The sequence below is a fragment of the Aphelocoma coerulescens genome, chromosome 1 (genome assembly GCF_041296385.1).
Source record: "Aphelocoma coerulescens isolate FSJ_1873_10779 chromosome 1, UR_Acoe_1.0, whole genome shotgun sequence".
In the NCBI taxonomy this organism is placed as follows: domain Eukaryota; kingdom Metazoa; phylum Chordata; class Aves; order Passeriformes; family Corvidae; genus Aphelocoma; species Aphelocoma coerulescens.
The window spans coordinates 96139714-96162243 of record NC_091013.1 but is presented as its reverse complement, the minus strand read 5'-3'; the positions used below and the strand labels follow the sequence as shown (position 1 = coordinate 96162243).

Here is a 22530-nt window from a genome sequence, read left to right as displayed (position 1 = left end):
CTTCAACTGTCAGTCTCATTTACTCAGAGCTTCCATTGACCTTTTAATGTGGTAGGAAGCTCCCCAATCCTATGCCACAGATATTGGTAGGCTGTGTCTTGAGTGTGCTGTAACCTCCATAGTAGCTTTGTTTTATTCTCATCTCTAAATTTATATAGTGCTAAGTATCCTCCAATTTGAAGGCTACTTAGTAAAGGATTTAATGACCAGGAGTCACATCCTGCTGTTGTCATTCATTTCAGGGTATTCTTCTGTGATTAATTATTTTCTAAATAAATGTCCAGAAATTCATAGTTTCTCACAAATTGTACTAGAGGACAGGCTTTTACTTTCTATAAAAAACAATGATTCTGTGAAATTCACTCACACAGAGTACTGTGCTTGGCTGACATAATCTTCAAAATGGCCTGATCTTACAAGCATGGGCAAATCTAAAATGCACATTCAGTGGGAAATCAGTGGTTCTTGTTTTCTGAAGTTTAGTGTTTTGTTTTACAATATCATTCAGTGTTTGAGGATGTGTTCTGGAGAGAATAAAGCGAGCAGTATCATCTGCAATAGCATATTTGTGAGCTATAAACTTAGAAGGAGGAGGTTATATTGCACTAAAGTGTTTTTCCCATAGAAGACATGAACTCCAGTGCTACTTTATTGGCAACATTTGTTATCATCCTGCATTGTTCTGGCTTAAAGTAGGACCTGCACTCTGGTGAACACTGTAAAAGAAAAGACAGCTGGTGCTCTGAATTGATGACTGATTAAGCATCAGTATTGCCAATGGGTCTTCATTAAAATAAATAAATCTTGGTCTTGCAGCTACTGGATGTTTTGCAGTTGATCTGAGAAAAGCAAATGCTTCACTAATTACCTTTTTTTTTGGTAGAAATGCTTTTCAGCAGCTGCAGGGAATTTAGTTGTTTGAAACCATTAGCACATAACCTCATATAGAACCTACAGCATGTGAACTCGGCTCCGCTCTCTGCTTCCTCTCACAGCATTACACAAACATTGTTTCTTCAGTTTGAGAATAAACAGTATATTGGCATAATACCTTCCAGTTGTAAATTCTGCTTTTTAAAATTGAATACTGTATTTTCCATGTTTATTCAGGGCTTGCTGGAAAGATTGTAAAAGCCATCCTCAAGGAAGGATTTGAGATCTCAGCTTTGCAGATGGTAGGTTTCCTCTTGTGTGTTTTTATGATAAACAGAAGCTGGAGTAGTGCTGTATGCACGTCACAGCAGTGCACAGGTGTCTTCCAGTGATATAAAACCCTCGTGCAGACTGTAGCAGTGTTTTGGGATCAGCATTGTCCTTGCAATGTTTGTATTTTAGTATCTGATTGATCAGCTAATCTGTTTCTGTTTGCTCGGTGACCTTGAGCCAAGACACTTCACTTCTCTGTATCTGAGTTTCCCTATAGCTGGGAGAGGAGCTAATGATATCTGTCTCTTCTGGAGCAATGTGAGATATCTTTACAAAGTGTACTAGCTAAGATTAATGAAACTATTGTTAATATCTTTCCTTAATTTTTAAAAATACATATTTAGTATGAATTATGGGGAATACTTTTAAAGATACTTATGGATTTTGACACCCTCAGCAGATAAAGGAATTTGGCTCAGAGACTGTTCCCAAGAGTCCTGCCCTTCAATTTTGGTGAAAGTCTCAAGATCTGAAATTCCCCTATCACTCAAATCCCCATCACAAATGAAGAACAGCCCCTTTCTTAGTGGGATCCCCCAACACTACATGGTCTACTTGTATTTGATGTGGAAAAAGGTACTGTGTGCTATGTTGCCTGTGGCATCATTAACTAAATTGCTGACAAGCTTCATATTGCAGTAGTAAAGCCATTCCTTTTACCTAGTAAAACTTAGAGAATTATGAATATTTGCCAGTTAAGAAGGGGTGTCTGTGTATTTGTGCTGCTGTTTAATACATACTGGCTAACATTTTGATTTTCTTAGTTCAACTTGGAGCGTCCAAATGTGGAAGAATTTTATGAGATTTACAAGGGTGTTGTCCCTGAATACCTGGTAAGCATAAGTTTAACAAGAATCTGTTTAAAAATAAAATATACTCAAGTGAGGAAATTACCACATTTTTTATTGCTTGGAATTGTGATATGGGTTCTTTTATGAACCTGATCTTGAACAGTTCTAGTTTGTACTCAAATAAACTAATTCAGTGTGAAAACTGTGTTATGTGTGTCATAATAGAGGAGAGTCTTTCATGAAAATTGTTCAGCCAAAGAATTTGTAAAATACAAGAGTCACATCCCCAGCTTCCCCCAGAAAAGTTAGTTATTGATGGTGAGCTATGAGAATGTATCACACCTGCTTCTTTGTTTGATTGGATATTGCAATAGTGGCTTGGACCAGAATATGTATTTATTACTTTATTTACAATGAAATGAGGCTGCTGTACTGGATGCTTTCCTAATGACATCTTGAACTATTCTTTGGTTTATTGATCTGACTTCTGTAGATATTCAGAAAAAGGAAGATGTTTAATATATGCTGTAATCCCAGTGGACATCTGAGACTCTCTACAGTATTATTCTTTGTTGTACTGTCACATAAAACTTCCTGACTACAGATAGAACAATGGGAATGCGAGGAGATGGGCTTGTATTTCTGTATCACCTTCTCTCAGAGTATTCTGGTTCATTTTACTCATAGCAATTTTTACTTTACTATGTAATTTACTCATAGTCGTGAGCTTAGCTTCACAGCCATGCTATTATGATGCAAATTATCCTTAATTTTAAAATGCTTACATTATTATACATTTTCTACATATTTACTAATATTACTCTGAAAATGAAATTTTTATTATTTTTTCCTCCTTTATGATTGTTCAGTCTAACTTACTTCAACAGGATTTGTAGACTTGTCTTTAAATGGGTTAGGAGTACTGTTAGTTCACTCTCAGATTGAGGAATACTCATAAGGCCTCCTCTGAACATCATTTTTGACAAGTACCAAAGGGAGATTGGACAGGTGTACTTGTAGGTATGTGGTAGAATTTAAAAATGGAAGTTTCTGACCAGTATTTCAGGGTCTGGAGAGTCCTGTAGTACTGCAAAAGTCTCTGCTTTGAACAAATTTGGAACTCCTCTACCATTTTCTGCAGCTCTTTTGTACAATCTCTAACCCTCTAACAAGCTGCAAATTTTAGTTATATAATTTAACTGGACAGCTACTCAGAAGGGAAGATGACATTTAAACAAGGTCAGTCAATAAATAAAATACGTTTTAGCTGATATCAAGAAAAGGGAGAATCTAGGGCTCTGTTCTTCAAGCTATATGTGCTGGATTGGCTCAGCTGAAAAGAAATCAAGTTAATATCTTCATGCACTCAGGATATTTGAGAAACAGGAAAATGTGGAAAAGTAATCACGATGGTAAAGGGTTCCGGAGAAGGCACACATGGGAACAGCCATGGATATCGTCAGTGCAGTCCAAACAGGAAAAAGTATGTTACCAAATAGGATATTGGAGAAAGAATATGACCTCTTATATATGTGACTAAACCATATGTGATCTAACCATCTGCTTTGATCTGAATTTTATTTATCATTCTAAAATAACACAGAAAATACTGTCACCCAGAAATCCTTTTAAAAAACTGTACTTCCATTTCTTCTGGTTATTCTTTGTCAGTCAGATAAAGGTTTGACATTGTATATGAAGTACTTTGTGAAAAGAGAAAGCTGTACAGTTGCCCAAAATCCCAAAATTTTAACTTTGTTAGTATCTCCTACGTGGGATTTTACTGTTGATTAGTTTTTGTGCTGTTTTGCTTTGTATTTCCTACTCTAGCCAGAATAGAAAATGGGGAAAAAGAAGTGAGATTATTTTTTGTCAGCTCAGAATCCACTTTGTTAATCAAAAATCCTTGAGCTTGATCCACCTCCAAGAATGGTTTTGGTTGACCACAAACCATGCTATTTGATGAATGAACTATTTACTAGAGAAAATTTGATGTAGCTGGAACTGGGAGCCTCACCAGACAAGGAGTGTTTGCTATTTAAACTCAACTCTGACCTGATGAGGCTGTGGAAGTAGACCAGGCTTGTCTGACACAGAACCACCTGCCTGTGTGCTGTACCTGATGGCAGCTGGTGTTCAGGTCTCAGCTTTGTGCTGTAATGAAAGAGTCAGGAGTAACTTTGCTCATGTTGTTCACTGTTGTTGGTGGGATGTCCATGCTGAGACAAACAATAAAAGAGGGAGGAACAAGAATAACCACAGTTTGCAGGAATTGCAAAGAGTTGATTCAACTAAAGTTAAAAGCCTCTTTTTTCTCTGCTTTCCAGTTAACAATTGTTTAGATGACAGAATTTAATGAAATTCTGCGGAGTAGTGACTTTGTGGCAATTTACTGTTTCTTAACAGAATGAAATACATGGCTCTTTGACCTGTTTTGAACAGAGTATCTGTTGGTGAATAACACAGTTTTTGGAATTAAAATATTTCTTGATGCTGTGGAGCATGAGGCTAATCTGCACTCTTTTCATGTCCTTGAGGAATACTGGGATTTCCTGGGATCTGGTTGATGACAGGCACTGGATAAAATTCAGAGTGGGGAGCTTAGGCACATGTTCTCAGCATGGAATCCATTATGAGGATAGCAACTTTTTGGAACAGTGCTGCTTGACTTGGAGTCATTGTGTACTTATTTTCTGTCACAATTCACAGAAGGAGGGAAGGACTTAGTTCTTCTTTTCCTTCTGCTCTTTCATCCACTCTGTATGCTGTTTGCCATGGCTCATCTTTAACCTGCCCGTGGCTGGTGGGCATGATTGCAGCACCTTGCTAGTCCTTACCTGTCCTCCCTTACTTTCTGTGCATGTTTTGTCCTTTCCTCTTTCCTCGTTGCTTTTGATCCCTTTAATTGTCCTGATTTGTTTAAAACTTGTCTGCCCAGATTTCTAGACAAGTATGCAATTATAAGGGCATGATTTTAAAAAGGAAGTCAGACTAGAACATCAGAATAGATTCTTTCTGCTTGTGAAACCTATACCTCTAATTAACGAACTCCAAATTGGCACTAATGCCCAGAGTTAATTTAAGCTTATGAAAACTAAGACCCGTCTTCATCACCCACGCGGAGCTCACGATGTCTCTTTACTCTCCTGGAGACTCCAGGGAAACAGATGATTTCAGTGTAACTGAGATTCCAGTATTAGTACATCACAAGAATGTTGCCAGACCAGGACCCTTTCCCTAACAGGTTGTGCCACAGGCACAGATTCTGCTGCCTTGTGTGTTTCAGCTTCTGTAGTAATGTTCGAGGAAAAGACAGTGAGAACCAAAAGCCCAGGAGACATTTTAATGACTTAAAGCCATTGAGAGTGTATATTTGGAAACAGATATAGGCTGTGTACTGTGCTTCTGGTAGGGAACACTGCAAAGTACATTGCTGCCTGTGGAACTGGCTGAACATAGCGTGATTTTTTAGGCTTAAAACCCAGCAAAGTGCATTCCAGTGATTCAGTCTAGTTTGACAAGTTATGAGATACTGCCATGAAATCTAGGTCCAGATCAATAAGGATGTACTTACAAAAAAATTTAAAGTATTGTGGATGCTGTTATATGCTATTCAGTATCCTGATGAAGCTGAATATCTAATTTTTTTCAATTTCCACCTTCTAAACCAAGTAGCAAAATGGAAAACATTTTTTTTGTGGTGAATACTAATGGTATCTTTGTTTTGTGTCCTTGCTGGCCTAAATGCACCAATATTTCTTAGTTGTTTCTGTCCTGTAAGTTTGGGTCTTGTATTGGGGAGGAATGCAACCCTTGCTAAAGCCCAAAGAAGTTCAACTTTTTTCTGTCTTTTTTCTCTTCCAGGAGATGGTTTCAGAGTTGTGTTCAGGCCCTTGCATAGCAATGGAGATTAGACAATTCGATCCTTCAAAAGTGTTCAGAGACTTCTGTGGTCCCTCTGACCCTGTAAGTACTTTCTTGAGTGATAAATAAAGCTTAAAAAATTGATGTGCTAAGTGAGTTAAAATGTTAAAGTGTGGTATGGCTGCCACATGCCTGCTGCATTCATTAGAAACATGTCAGCATTACCTTATTACAGAGGTCAAATGCTAGCCTTGGTGGACCAATCTGCAAATCCTTTAGCAGCCCTTCTGATCTTACCTAAACCAGATGATAAAATACTGTGATGACATTTATGTGAAAGGAAAGCTATCTAGGCAAAAATCTCTGTTAAAGATTCACAAATATTCTAATACAAGGCTTCAGAGCCCTGGAATGAGCAGGTATTGCTTGTGGATGCCAGTGGAATCAAGTGCTAATTCACTGCAGTCTGCGGCATTCTCCTAGGATGAAACTGAAAGGAGAATAGGTTCCTTAGATTTTCAGAAATACGCAAACAAAAAAGGGTGTCAAAATTCTCATAACTGTTTGCTTCTAGCTTTTTGTTTTTCATTTCTTGAGGTGGATAATTACATATGTGTGATACTGTGTGCAATCTGAAGACAGGCCTAAGTGCTGTCTCAAAAAGTTTGCAAATTTTTGTTAAACAGCAAAGGCTGCTGTATACACAAGAACAATGAGGTGAAATATCAAGATGCAGGCAATGAAGTCAGGGTTTGTTTATTTTTGTGTTTATGATTTGGTGTTTTAGTTGCAGACTTGAGGGAATTTACCAGTGTTCATGGAAAAGAATCACACAGACGAATGTTTGAAGGGGAGAACAAGTTATTCAGGGTATATTTTTCTTCAGATACAGAGTTTCCATTATAGAAAGCACAGGTTAAAGGCATTATCCAAACCTTTATTACCTCTTCTGTTTGGTAGCATTCAAATATTTCTCTTCTGGATTAGCATCTTGTAAACAGAGTATAAGCCATTTATCTGACTTAGTTTTAACTGCAGGATGGTATATCAGTAGTAATGTACACAATATAGTAGTTTCAGTTTTGTTTCGAATCTCATGTTTAAGGTTTCTGGTCTTTAAAACTTTCAAAGATGCAGTCATTTTATTTGGGCCTATTACATCCTTTCTGTGTGTCTGCTTGTTTAATGCCTGATACATTAAAATCAAGCTATGCTTGCGAACATCCCAGCACCTTTTGGCTATGAAAGACAAGTCTTCCTATACAAGGGGAAATTCACTGGTTTTCCTTACTCACATGAAAAACTGTCATAACCATACAATGTGTGTATGCAGCTGTTGATGAGCTGAGGTACTGAGAGATGTATAAACTGATGGCTTTTCTGGGTAACAGAAGAAAACCGCAAAGGAGGTGACTAATTTTCTGTCTCCCAGATCTCTTGCTCCTCAGTGACCTACTGATGCTGTTTGTGTTTCCCTGGTAATGGTTTAACTGCCTGACTTGTGAAGGGAAAATGAGTACTCACCTGCTTCTAGTGGAAGCAGAGGCTGTAAATTTTGGACACTGACTTCAGAGCAGTTCCACTAATGGTATGTTTGGAAGACAGGCAACTGTGTTATATTTCTGTGCACTGTTTTCTGTAACAATTGCAAATTAAGTGATTCTCCAAGCACATAAAGCCTATGTACAGTAACTACAGCTGCTCTCAAGACTAATCATTGCCTGAAATTAATCTGTCTCTTCAGACAGTGTTTGTAGCTTGTCCTTGAGGATAAAGGGGCTAAGGTATCTCAGCTTTTGTCATTCCCAGCTGGAATTGTCGGAGAAGCTCACAGCTGCACTTTGTGGCTCCAATATTTGTCTCAAATAGGAGAAGCAGAAACCATAACAGCAGTTTCATTACTGAAAGAGGTTATATACAGACCATGAAGATAATTTGGACGTGATGTTCTAGTGGTTAAGGTACATCTAAGTGTCATGCAATAGTGCATTATCATTGAGAGATCTGGATCTCTTTATAACTTGTCTGTTTGTATATGCTAGGCCCTGATATATGTGCAGTCTCTTTATAAACACAGGAGAAAACCAAGTTCACTACAAAAATGGACCTGTTTGGGTCACTTTGGCTCCTGTTAAAGAGTAGCCTATTTGCCATTGAAATCACTGTCATTGCTTTCAAGGCAAAGTGCTGTTTGAAGTGAGTAAAGGTGTTGGACTGACTTATATAATGAATCTTTCCCAATCACCTGTACTGTTAATTATATATTAAATACGTAACAAATGTAATAATTACTTTGTGGCAAGTCAGATATCTAAACTGGGTGTGAATGTTAACAGCCCTTTCAGTCTGTTCTTGATTTTGCAGGATGTTTAGGGCTGAAGAAAGAATTAGAATTCTTCTCTTTTGAGGGTTATACTTTAATAAGATAGCAATTTATACCAAGTGTATAATGCTAAAAATGAAATGGAACTTTGGGCTATTGTCACTAAGCAGGTAATATTTTGTTAGTACTGTGGGTCAGTAAAGCTCTCTGCCAAAAATATCCTTCATTATAAACCAGCTTATAAATATTTTATTAAAACCTCCTCTGTGGTAGTAGGGAAGACAACTAAACAAAAACCTGGTTTGAGCCTCTTTGTAGTCATGTATGAAGAGCCTTATCGGATCTGGAAAGCAGGTGGTGGGATAGAGTCTTCTCTGTAAGGAGCTGTGCTGAATGTGCTCACTCCCAAAATTGCTGTGGTTTGATTGAAGGGCTCAGTGTGGCAGATTGCTGCCTTGTGGAACACTTGTCCCCAGTAGATAGTACATGCAGTAGGGTATGTGCTTTTCTGCAGATCTTGCTGCTCCTTGCATCCTTCTTGTACACTGGCACTTTCCTACTGAGTGGCTGGCTGACTCACTGTACTCTTGGTGAGCTGTCAGCCTCTTTAATCACACTTTGCTTCAGCTCCTGGAATGCAGCTCATTCTTTTGTGCTATTGGTGGTCTCACCTCAGGCCTTTCTGTAGTCCAGTCGAGATGCTTGTTCTTGCCCTCCAGTTGCAGTCTCTAGCCAGGTCCCAGACTACTTGTGTGCCTTGCTTTTGGTGTCCCTCTGTGCCTCTTTCTCTCTGTTCTCGTCTGCCTCTGGGGCTGATATATGGGCCTTAGAAGTGGAAGGTTCCCTCCACATCTACTGTAATAAACAGCTATTTACTCATCACTTATTTTTGCAGTACCCCTGTAAAAGGCCAGCAGTCATACTGATGCCCATCCTGAAGATGTTTCTTTGCAATGTTAATAAGGGCTGTTGAAAAAAGGTCTCTGAATGTCACACGAGACTGCAGCTTTTCAAGGAGGAGAAGCACCCACAGGCTCTGCTATGCACACAAAGCTATGATGTTTGAGATGCTAACATCCTATGAGCAGCTGAGGACTTTTATTTAGTTATTTGAATTATAAATAGGAATGGGGTTTCTAAAATTACTTCAAGTCCCACTTATTCTCATGGTGTGTCTGAACCATTTAGGCTCTTTTTAAAAATACACTGTCAAACCTTGCTATCCAGGTCGTTAAATTACGCATTTTTTGCTGGGTGCTATTTCACTCTGTTTCTACTGATGCAGTTCTGACATTGAATGAAAAAAATTACACCTATGGCAAAGCAGTAGCTGCTGCAGAAAGCTAGGAAGAGCACTTAAAAAGTTAATTAAATCTGACTCTTACAGATCACGAGTCTTTTGAACTTTCAGTACGCACTGTCACTTAGAAATAAAAGTTACTAACTGCAACCAAAGTCCAACAGAAATGAAGTTGTGTTTCTTCTTCATCATAAAGAAGTGAAAATGCTTGGAGGGGGAGGGATAAATGCAGCACAGTGTGCATTATCAAGAAAGCTATTTTGTTTAAGTTCAGTAAGGAAGAAAAAGAGCAACCTGTTGTGCATTGATTTGGCCTTCTTTAACATGGACCAGGATGCAAAACCTGTAATGGAAAACCTTGGAACAAGTGGATGGTGGCCAGGGAATCCTGTCACTGCTTGAGTTTGCTGGCATTGATACTTCATTTCACTAATATTTGTATATTTTGGCCTCTGGAGCAGTTAGAGACTTTTTGTTATTACGTAGGTCTGAAGCTATAGCTTTAGTTTTCACATCTTTGTGCAGCTTCTGTGTTGAAATAGCTGCTTGGTAACATTTTGTCATGGAGTTGTCAAGATGATTACTTAGTACATATAAAACATTTGAAAAATACTGTAGAAATTAGGTATATTACTTTTTTTTTTTTTTAACTTTGTTCATATGCAAATTTAAAAGTTGGTTATAATACATGATTCCAGGAGTCTACATCAGCTACATGTTCCTGGCTGATTGCATAGCTTTTAGTATTCCTAAGAGCTTTTACTTGGAATTGGCAGTACACTAAACGTGAGTCAAGTGCCTTCTGTTGTGAGATATTATTAAAGTGATGGGATGTGCTGCAATATTTCTGCATCCAGTGGGCTGAAAAGGGATTTTCATAGACTTGCTTTAAATCCTAACCTGCATTCTTTCTGCACTGGGGATTTGCACTTTTAAGTGTAACAGTGTGTCAAGTCTTTTGTACTTTTGCATGAGAGAGCTGAAAGGGAGATTAGATGGTTTAAAACAAACCAGTGAACTGAAAAAGCTGGAGTCTGCTTTAGCTCCATTGCTGACCTCACTGTGTGACCTTGGACAAAAAGTTCAATATCTTTCTGCCTCAGTTAATCACATCAGTTAAATAGAGATAACAGTATGAGCCAAAGAGCGCTGTTGCTGTAAGATTTTTGTTTCTGTAGAGCTCCTGTGAATCTCTATCACTGAAAAATATGTGTGTGTGAGGCCTAAAATGTTCATGTTCATTCCTAGAGCTGCATTAGCAGCATGACATTTTCATATTGCACCACATAAAGAATAATTCAGTGGAAGATGTAAAGGAATATAAAGGCTATTTTTGAGCTTCCAGGTACTCATTTTCTGGTAATACCTTTATAGCTCTTTCAGTGTGGATTCTCCCTATAGCCTAGTGAGCCCTGGTGAGAGTGTTGACAATGAAGTACATAATGTCTTTCAAGAGAAATAAGATTTTTAAAATCTAATTCCTTAACAAAGAAGATTTTAATATAATTGATTATCTGCTCGATAGTCTGAGTCATGTAATAAAAATAAAAACTTTCATTCAGATACAGACTGTTATCAGCTAGAGTAGCAAACAGACCAATCAATACCAGTTACAATATCCTGCTGTCTAAGCCACCAATGGGAAAGACGTGATTGAATTGCTTAGATGTTATTTAGGGTCAATCATCTGACTCTGTCCTTTCAGTTTTTAATTTCTGTATTAGCCTCTGCAGATCTAATGAAAAAGTGTTCTAGGCAGAGCTAAGGCCTCTTAGCTGGGAGACAGGGTAGTTTTTTTTCTGTGCAGGTGGATTCTTCCTTCTAGTGCAGCCCCCTTTTTCTGAGCTGACACTGCTGATTCCTCAAGCCCAAGGGCTCTGTAGGTTCAGGCCTTCTCCTGCCTTGTTCCATGTCACCTGTCTGTGCACAGGCAGGGGATCTAGAAGAAAGGAAGTGCTAAGGTAGCTGTGCTCTAGTGACCCAGAGCTGCAATGTGACTGCAACTGTGAGTTGTCACCACTGTTTTAGACTGCCGGTATGTTGGTGTAGGATTTGAAATTTGCCCTCAGAAGTATTACATCTTCTTGACAGAAACAAAACTGTGTCTGTGTGGATGCCAAACACCGCACCTGTGGCAGTGAGTTGCTTTCCTAGTTTTAAAATGCATGGAGTCTGCACTGGCTGCACCAGGAACAAAACTGATAATTATTTATTCTTCTTCTCAAAGCTCTGTGTAGCCCTGGGAACAGCTGAGAGTCAAGAATCCAAGAATTAATTTTTACAGGCATGAATTCAGTGTTCATAGTAAGTTCTCCTGATGTTTATTTTGCTTCTGAATATGTACTGCAGAGGTCTGGCAGGCCCTGACACCCACCCTACCCCTGCTGCCCTATTTGCTTTGAGCACGTGTGTGTGTGTGTGTGTGCGCTTTGTAGTGGCATGGATACATGATCTGCTTTCAATTTTGAGGTGACCATATTAGAGCTCTGTTTCTTGCAGACTCTCTTCTCTAAGCCACTCTTTGCAGGTGATGGGCAGTCCTTTGATGGGAAGAGGGATTTTCCCCTCAGGGCAATATGTCGTTGTGCAGAGATTAGAACAAAAATCCGAGCAGTAGTAGTGGAGGAGCATTTTCCTTGCAAGTGGTGTCCTTTAGATATGGCTTGTTATTGCTACGAGGTTGCTGTCATATGATGGCTGTTCAGTGTCATGTGGAGCTGGAGCTTGTAGGCTCACTTTGATTCTTGATGGCTAGGTGCTTATGTGTTGAAAATTGCTGTTATTAGTGGTGACTGACAGTCTCCATCAGGAGACTAAATATTGACAGAGCCCTCAAGACCTAACTCTGCTTTAAATCCAGTGTGATTGAGGCATGTTGGCAAGGTTACAGTTGGAAAAAATCCGCTTTATCTGCCACTCCTTGTCTGCGGCTCCAGAGCAACTGAACTTGAATGTGTTATCAATGCAACTGTTGCTGCCTAAATACATACTGGATGTGAGTTCACTGGACCTGAGTTCAGTGATCCCAAATTAGAATAATTTGGTAAAATAGTTAATAAAAGATACTGCATTGTCTGTTACCAGGCCCACTGCCACCAGAGTGGCATGATACTGGAGAGTCTGCTGCTTTCATCCTCTGGAGAGAAGGTGCTGGTGCCCTCTGGGAGAGGACTGAGAGTGTATTTGCATCTCATTTCCAGTTGCTCCAATGCCTTTTTTTTTAATTATTTGGTTACCAAAGCCCCTCTAGCCTATATAGTAGGGGTTTTTCTGCAGTTTCCTCTGCTACCTGACACTACGATGTTTTAGTATCCTCTGATGACAAGATACCTTTTTAACTGTGATTTCTGGACATTTGCAGGAAGTTAACATTTTGTCAAAGATTCTATATGTCCTCCTGGAAAGTAGCATCAACTTCAGAAGCTTCAGGGTTCCCATCTACATTCCTGTCTTTCCCTTATGTCAGTCTGTCTCTGGCTTTGACATGTTTCTTTCAGGATACCTCTTGCCTGGTTCCAAGCTGGAATAACTTGCCCTATTTTAGCAATAGGAGTGAAGCTTAACATGAGCCCAGAGACTGAACAAGAGCAAGGCTGTGCCACAAAGTATTTACAGCATGGGTTGCTGATCTTCCTTGACTTGCTGAGCTACCATGGAGACCTCCTAGTTACTCTCCAGAATGGCTAGTGTGCCAGGGTATCCTGGAGCCAGGTTTTTGGGCCTTTTCCTGCAAAGTGTCACAGGACTAGCCATTTTGGTAAGGGTTTAAGCCGCACCTAGAATATTTACTTTTTAAGAAAACTCAAATTTTTTGGTCAAGGCCTTGGTACTGTTCAGCTCTGCAGACACATGAAGACATTTAATCTGAGCTGAAATCACAAAGACTAATTGTATCCCTAGGTAGGTGGGAAAGAAGACTGAAACACTGGCTTAGAAATCATAAGGGCTCCCTTTGCACTCAGACAGAGCACATCCCAAAGTAGTAGGTGTGTGTTATTAAAGAAGTGGTTATTTTAAGCAACTATGATGAACACAAGATTCTTATAAATGCTGTGAGTTACATAAATTGTCTATTCAGCCTTGAGGAGGTGGGCTTTTTCTGATTGCGCAGAGTTTTGGTAACAGCTGTCCATCTGCAGGTCTTGTTCTGCAAAATTAATGCTTCCACATCCTGTTTGCATTGCATCTTCCTGGTAATGTTCTCTCCAAGCTTTGAATAAATGGCATGCTTCAGGATGGTGTTACAGATTTAGTATCTCATACTGATGGATCCTATTTTATTTTAAAAGTGACCACACAAAGTTCTAGAAGTGCTGGCCTAGTTTCTTTTGGCATTTGCTTGATTTGTGTTTAAATAACACTAAATCAATACATTTCAAAATACCATGTCTTTGTTGTATCTCTGCTTATGTATCTCAGATGGATTAAAGGGAAAAGTTTTGTTTCCCATTACAGGGAAAGAGGTAGGCTTCTAACATAGCAGCTGACTGTGTGATACCAGCCTAGTATAGACAAATATACAGTGTAATTTTACACTGCTAGGTTGATCAAAGGTAGCCTGCAGGGTTCTCTCCAGGGCTTCTTTCTCACAGCTGCACTGGATTACAATGTGATTTACCTGGCCTGTGGGAGGGTTTCAGTACTGTTTAAAAATAAGAGTATATTCCCCTCATGAAAACAGTCTTTGTCAGCAATACAAATAGCTGATCATCAGAATTTTTAGGTTGTAGTGTTCTGCTGCAGTCAGAGGATGTCTGCCTTCCTTGGTGATTCCCTTTCTTTTCATTTTTTGAGTATTTTTCTCCTCTCTCCTTTTTCCTTTGGACTGTTCTATTTAAGGTTCTGCTGTAGCTTCTGAGGTTTCTGAGACTAGATTAATTAATATATTCAGTCCATAAAGGCACTAGGTAAGAGCCTTTTTGAGAATATTATGGTTCTGGGTTACTTCAGTCTATGTGGCTGTTTTCTTTGCTTCCTGTGTGTTCTGTTTGGTTACAGCAGACAGCAAATCACTCTTTTACCTTGGACAGCAATGTTTTTGAATATATAAAATAAAAATACCAGAAAAGAAACATTAGAAAAAGAACCAAAAAAACCTTACAGCTTCAGTTCTTCCTTGCAAAACAGGAGCAGTGTTTCCAAAAGATATGGCAAGTTCTGAGGTCACTTTGTCTGGGAAAGAAAATTACACTGTTACTGCACTAAACAACTATTTTCTCCTTCTTTAGTTTCTTAGCATTCTGGTCATGGTGACCTTGTGTGTTTGTAGAATCCTTGATTTGAATAGATTAAGAGCATTTGCTTCCATGCCTGACTCAGGTTTTTGTCGACTGTAGATAGCCTTGTCCTTCACTTGAATTCGTCCCAGCCTCTGGTTGGAACATATTGGTTGTGTAGTGCTGTTGCAGATACTGCAAATTATGAAGTAATATAAATGATATTTCATTTAAAAAAAATTCTAGGAAGATAACAAAGGTAGAATTTTTAAGAAAAGCAAGGTAGAATGTGGTAGAACAGGCTGCAAGGGCTTTTTCTAGAGCTCTGTAGTTAGCAAGAATCAACACACAAAGCTGCTTGATGAAGTTGTGCAATAGAGAAAGTTATAACCATGTAGCAAAAGGTAGAACACTTAACTTTTCCACATAACCATGATGATGTTGTTATTGTGAGTATCCTGAAGTTGACTGTAAATGTCCCAGAAGGTCTCATGTTTTTCAGTCAGCGTATTATGAGTAAATAGTCAATTCCTGGAAGTGCATGGCTTACTTTTCTTTTTTTCTTATCCCAGAGGACTTCTTATTCAGGCTCTGCTTGGTCAATACATTGATGGTAAAGCCTAGTAATAGCCAAACAGAAAAGGAGCTGCAAATCACAGTGTATCTTAAGTAGTCTTGATGGTAAATTGTTATATGAGAAAAATCGGAGTTATGGAGATTATTCTGGGAGATACTGAAAAACACCTGAAAGACAATGCAGTCATCTGTCATAGCCAGCACAACTTTGTGAGAGGAAGGTCCTGCTTATCAAACCTGATTTCCTTTTATGACAAGGTGACCCATCCAATTGATATGGGGAAGCCAGTTGATGTAGTATTTTGGATTTCAGTAAAGTTTTCGACATTGTCTCTCACAGGATCTTTCTGGACAAAGTGCCAAGTTCACAGCTGGATAAACACATCATGTGATGGGTGAGCAACTGGATCACAGGTCGGGCACAAAGGGTTACAGTGAGTGGAGTGACATCACACTGGTGACCTGTCACTTGTGGGGTTCTGCAGGGCTCCATCCTTGGCCCTGTGCTCTTCAGCATCTTCATAAATGACTTGGATGCAGGGCTGGAAGGGACACTAAGCAAGTCTGCAGATAATACTAAACTGGGAGGAGCTGTTGACTCTCCCAAAGGCAGAGGCCCCAAAAAGACACCTCGATAAATTCAAAGGCTGGGCAGTCACCAACCGTATGAAGTTCAACAAGAAAAAGTGCCAGATGCTGTACCTGGGATGGGGCAACCCTGCATGTACAGACAGACTGGGGAATGAGATGCTGGAAAGCACTGCCATGGAAAGGGACCTGGGGGTCCTGGTCAGTGGAAAGCTGAACCTGAGTCAGCAGTGCCCTGGCAGCCAGGAGGGTCAACCCTGTCCTGGGGGGCATCAGGCACAGCATCGCCAGCCGGGCAAGGGAGGGCATTGTCCTGCTCTGCTCTGCACTGGGGTGGCCTCACCTCGAGTGCTGGGGGCAGCTTTGGGTGCCACAATACAAGATGGAGAAGGGCCTTGAGGGGAAACTGTATGAGGAGTGGCTGAGGTCACCTGGTCTGTTCAGCCTGGAGGAAACTGAGGGGAGACCTCACTGCAGTTACAACTTCCTTGTGAGGGGAAGAGGAGGGGCAGACACTGATCTCTTCTCTGTGGTGACCAGTGACAGGGCCTGAGGGAACAGCCTGAAGTTGTGTCACAGGAAGTTTAGGTTGGATATTAGAAAAAGGTTCTTCCCCCAGAGAGTGGTTGGGCACTGGAACAGGCTCCCCAGGGAAGTACCAAGCTTGACAGAGCTCAAGAGGCATTTGGACAATGGTCTTGGACACATGGTGTGACTCCTGGAGTGTTCTGTGCTGGGTCAGGAGTTGGATTAACAATCCTTGTGGTTCCTTTCCAAGACAGCTTATTCTCTGATTCTGTATTTGCAGTTATTTTCTGCTTGAACTACATTAATGAAGACTTCAAACAAATACTGTGGCCTAAGCCTTCCCTTCTGTAACAAAAAGTAGTCTGGTTTTGCATTTATGGTGATGATGGGTATTGTTGTTGTTATTACTGTTACTATTCTTCCTCCTCTCATCAGCTGCTGACAGCCATAGTGTAGTTGTGAGTAAAACTGCAGCAATAGTTTTCAGTATGTATCACTGGTCTCATTGCCTGGGGATACTGTTAACTAAACAAAAGCATTTTAGAAGCTGGATATAAAATGATTAATTCAGTTTCTGTGAACTTGCTGAATAATTTGGGGTGCTGCTTGTTGGTCTGTTTGATTCAGGCTGACATTCTCTGTTCTGCTGCAGGGCCACCTGAGCCGAATTTTTATCAGTGTCTTTCACTTACAGTATGATAGACTGCATCTGATGTGTACATGGGACTTCCCTTGAATATTCCTAATAAGAAGTTTTTCCTTTCTCTGCTTCCATTGACTTCCCACATCAAGGGACTAGAACATGGTCAGGGTAGAAGATGGGTGAGCAGCAGTTCTTCATGTTCCCATGGCAGCTCTCAAGTTCCCATAGGTGACCTGGTATGGTCTGAGTTCTACAGACTGTGGTTTATCATCAGAGTGCTACCCAAGAATTAAAGCAGCATTACATCAAGGAGAAAGAACAGTTGAGGAACTGATTTGGGATTTTAAAGATCTGAGCTAAAAGTTACACACTGAACTTGTGATTCGTGTGGAATACGTATTTCTTTTGTGCCCCTGGAAAATTACTCTTACTGTCTTGATTTCCCACTCCTGAAAATTCCCAAAAAGTCCTTTCTGCTATCTTCTGTTCTTTGGGTCTCTTCCTATAAGCTTTCCAGGCCAAGAACCATCTGTTAGTGTGTATAGGCACACTGGCTAATACAGCTAGTCCTGAACAGGGCAGGGGCTTTTAAAAAACAGTTGTGTACTAGTTTGAAAACAAACCAGTGGGAAGCACCAAGTCAGAATAACAATTTAATGGGGAAATTAAAGAAAAGGGGGAAAAAAGCTAAAAGAAAACACTGGTTCAAACTGACAGAGTCAAGGTACAACCTGAGTCCCTGTTAGGCAGGGTGGTGGTGGCAGTCTGGTAGAATGGTGGCTGCAGTCCTCTGAAGCAGTGATCCTGTAGAAAAAAGGGTCTGCTCTTCCTCAGAAGGTCCAGTGGTGGCTGTGTAGCTCCTGTCCTCTGGAAAGCCAGTGGAAAAGGGTTGTCTCTGGTGTTCAGTCTCAGATTATATCCAGGATGGGATGCTTGGTTCCTCCCTCTGGGTGGAGCATCTCACAATGGGGTAATGAGTCATGAGGCCAAGTGTTGATTAGGCTCATTAACAGAAGATAGTCTGGAGGGAGTTATCTCTGAGTCATGCAGCAGGACAATGATGGGCCATTAACAGAAAGATAGTCTGGGGGGAGGAGGCAAGGAAACACTGCCCCACCTGATTTCCACAGCTCATGAGGATGGGAATAGAATACACCTCAACCCAGGACAAGGTGTAACACCAATAATGAGTGATTCCTTCTGTCGGAACAGGGCTGCTCACAACTGTGTGGGAAGATGGCAACACTGCTGCCTCCAAGGTTGCACTGGAGAGGCTTTAGGGCATAGAATGGAAGGGAAAGGTCTCTGCCATGCTAAGAATCAGATGAAAAGGATCTCCAGGGTTTGCAGCAGTCATGTGAGTTTTATCTGTCAATCCATCTCCATGTCCTGCTAAAATGGATGGTCCAAAATTGGTTCAGCTTGGGAGGTCTCAAATTCAAAATAGAATTTCGAAGTGGTTTTTTCTACTTTGCAAAGTGTAAAGCTCCAATACCTGGACTGCTTTGCAGATGTAGAATTTAATCTCAAAAAAATTCAGAAGAAAATGTAATTTATAATTATTCTTGTTCTTACTTGGGGAAAATTGGCCAAAATATCTGCAGACTAAAAATAATGTCTTTCAATTTCGTAGTGACTTTTACTGGAGGCTCTTCACATACTTTGCTAATGTGAATTAGTAAAATTTCAAAATATCTTTTGCAGCCTGGTATGTTTTTGTCCTTGTTTTACAGGTGAATTAATAAATGGATGATACTGTGGGTGCTTTGGAAGGCACTGGAAAATCACCAGTAGGACCATCTCACCTGTAAAACTTAGAGCATCTAATAATGAAATTTACAATCACACAGTGTGTTCTGGTGTCTTGTGGGGTTAGTTGCTTTTCAGTTGTTAAATGCTTCCTGTTGCAGCTTGTCCAGTAACATAAATATTGCTTATGGCACCCAGATGATGGGACAAGATAGCTGGATATTTTATCTTTATTCCTATTTTGTATCTCAATTATCTTCAAGGCTTCACCATCCAGTCTAATTTACACTTAACTCAGGCATGCAGCTGCCCAATTTCAGCACATTGGCAATGGCAGATAGGCACACAAACTTTCTGAGCAGGGCACTTATCATTAGAATCACTTAAACACCAACCAGAAGCACCAAGACCAGTGAAAATACCATCTCAGGCTGGCAAATGTGCCACGCTTGCTGCCCACAGCAGAGAACCTGCAGAGAGCTGGTGCAGAACCTTTGGGCTGCCAGGGAGGAGGAGTGGTAGGGAACACGTGGGAGTGAAACAGAGAGAATCAAAGTGCCTGAGGGGATGGAGGGTGAGAAGGAGACAGCGTAACAACTTGTACAGGCTTGTGAGCTTCCAGAAAACTGCCAGCACTGGAGTATGGAAGATAATTTTAGGTCTGTTAACAAAACTTCCAAAGATACAGGGCTTCAGACTGGTAGTTCAGAGGTTGGCTGACTTCAAAATAAACAGAAGAGTAGATGGGTTGTTTTTTTTTTTTATACTCAGACCAGAGTAGGCTTACATAATAAAATAAACTATGGTTTATTTTAATAATAATTGTTGCTACTGTTGCAAAGCTGTTTGGTTTTGGAAGGAGTTGTGCCTCAGATGGACTTTTTATAGGTCTTGCAATTGAAAATTTGACTGCTGTTGCCTGGATCAGATCAATTCATTTGCTGAACAAACCTTTACAGCCATGCTCTTTGCAGTACAGAACTATGTGCACACAGACTTGGCTCAGTTAAAGGTATGAGAACCTTGTCACAATGGACAGTAAGTGATCTATTCTGCCATCAGCCAGGAGAAGACAGCCTGGAAGTCTAGGTGAAGTGCTAAGGGGAGACAAGGTTAGGCTTAATATTATAAAGACTTTAAATGCAACTGTTCCAGGTTCTTGAGTTTGTTTTGTGATAAAGATGAGGAGAGTTTAGTGTGTGTGTTTAACAGAGGTTGTTTTGGCTTGATTTTTTTTTTTTTTTTGGTGATATGTGGAAAGTACAAAAGCTCTTTCAGGTAACACTGACTCCCTTGAAGTCTGCATACAGCCTTTGATACTGACTCCGTATTTGTACATGACGTTGCTGCAGCTCATGTGGAACACAGAAAACGTGTCACTATCAACAAATGACTTCTGTTCTGGATTGGTTTGCGAAATGTAAGCTGAAGGAAGCCTCGTGCATGCTCTTTAACACTGACTTTGTATTTAGAAACTTTATGAAGTACCTTTCTACAGGCAGACCACAGGTTTCATGGCAAGACTCTTCCCCAGTTCAAGTTTTTACAGTGGCAACAGTACCACCATCTTACGTAATTTTTCTCTGTAATATAGACAGAAGGGTTAGTACTGCATTTAGGGGTGATGAACTGGACCTTGAATTGCTGCAGGAGTAGAAAATTGTTGTGTTCTGCAGCAGCTGATGTTGATTACCAAGCGGCCTATTGCGTGAAACTGAGTGACATAAACCAGGGCACAGCTGAGGTAACTAATGGGGAAGTATACATGTGGTTGGCTAGAGTTTGGAGGGAGTGTGAGCTGCAAAGAAAACATGTGAAGCAAGCTAAGGCAAGTTTCATGCACAAGGTCACCAGTGACCACAGATTTCATTTTGACACCTCAGCATTTGTCTTTGGATGAGAACTTTTGTAAAGGATCTATTGGACTGATCAGCTGAGGTTGTTTTCACAGTAACAGTAGTGTCAAGGTGTTTGTAGCTTCAATCAGGGTTACAGGAGGTGCTTGTCTAGTATCCTGTTCTGCTTTACAAAGACTGTACTGCTTTTATTGTATTACCTCTTGGTGATGGCTTGTAGGAATGAGTATTTTGTCCAGCTCCCTACTGCAACCGTCAGTGTTTGATATGACTGGTGCTAAAATGCCCTGAAAATAAGAGCCACCTGAAGAGCTATCATGATGATAAGAGAGAGGCACTTATCCTTCCTTAGCTTCCATAACTGCTGTGCTGTAGATGTTATTTTAGATGGTTTTTATGCACTACAGAGGAAGCTCAGGTGCCTCGCTCGGATGATGCAGTAGGCTTTCCAATGCCTAAAGGTCAGCCAGACAAATTCCAAGGTACATGGTGGAATTTACATTATTTTGTTTGTTCACAGTTAGTGTGTATTCTGTTCTCTTGACAAGGACATAGCTGGTCCTTAGAAGGAGAAAGGCATTTACTTGTTTGCCTGAGGCTGGCTCTGCCTTCTGGATTAGTTGGCACTCTCAAGGAGAGAGAGGGACCATCTCCTTCCTGAGGGCAGCAGAGCATGGAGAACTGCAGAAGAAAAAAGCTTCATGAGGGCAGGGTGGGGAAAGCAGAGGTGGTGAGACCAAGTCAACACAAAGCCTTCAGAAAGAGTGATGAATGAGGAATGCCAAGAAGAGCGAGGAGCAGGCGCACAGCCAGGGCTCGGCTAGAATAGGAAAACTGTTACTGAGGGTGTAGAGGGATCTGTGTGGTCTGTTGCAGCCCAAGAGATCCTCTGAATGCTGCTGATCTGAAAGCAAAACTAAAAGAAAGAACCTGCCCTGTGAGCACACTGTGGCTAGAGAGGTTTGTGATCAAACTCTTATTTTTATTCCGCCTCATTCAAGAGGACCAGTAAATCTTCAAGGTTCCTTTGTTCTAGTTCATGTTTGAGAAGAACAAAGTTCTAGGCTGTAAAAGTTCCTTTGTGTAGTTTTGATCCATTCAGTGGCCTTTCAGCCTTTCCAGATACACAATTAAGTATTCAGGACAGTGCTTAAAAAAAAGGCTGGCCAGATTTTCTTGGAATTTGCAGTTTTGGCTAAATTTTCTTGAAATCTGCAGTTTTGGCTGGAATACATGTTACTATTCTGTATAACTTCCATCCAGCCTGTGACAAAACCTCAGCCTTCTGGAGGAAAAGCAGTTAATGAGCTTTGCTTATGAATATGTTTATGGTTTTTTCAGTTTGATTTTGACATATTACTGGCATTGGTGACATTTTTGTTTCCTTTCACTTGTGTAGAAATAGAAAAATTTTAGAAATGTGCTAAATACTTCATACAGTGTTGCATTGGGCACGGTTACATGATAAAGGGAAACATGAAATATATGCTTCTTGCACAGGATAAGGCTCTTCAAAGGGCTATCTGTAGATCAAAGCCCAGCTTTAAGGGGAGATCACAGAACTTGCTGAATAAGACCAAAGAGGATGAAGCCTTTTGGTACAGCAGCCCTAGTTTATTTTGCCATAGACAGTGTCATCTTGTGTGAGGTGCCAGTTTTGTGTCATCCCTGTTTACACATGCACATGAAGCTCCAGCATGCACACACCACTCTCCTCTCATGCATATGGTAGAGCTGTAGCTGTTCTTAACTCCTCCATCATCCCACTCTCAACCCCTTTCAAAAAAATTCTGAAAACCATTGCACAAAACGCATACTCCAGCAACTAGACTCAGCTGAAAGCTTAGGAAAAAGGTTTAAGAGGGGATGGTGGGGCATGGGAAAACCAAC

General features: G+C 40.4%; 1 protein-coding gene across 1 annotated transcript in view; it reads left to right on the top strand.

The window, feature by feature from the left end:
* Nucleotides 1-22530, top strand: part of NME7 (NME/NM23 family member 7) — a 90312-nt gene that overhangs the window by 48443 nt on the left and 19339 nt on the right. The window contains exons 8-10 of the mRNA XM_069019822.1: nucleotides 1111-1175; nucleotides 1971-2039; nucleotides 5862-5963. Coding sequence (XP_068875923.1) covers nucleotides 1111-1175; nucleotides 1971-2039; nucleotides 5862-5963 — 236 coding nt within the window. The remainder of the gene's footprint in view (nucleotides 1-1110; nucleotides 1176-1970; nucleotides 2040-5861; nucleotides 5964-22530) is intronic.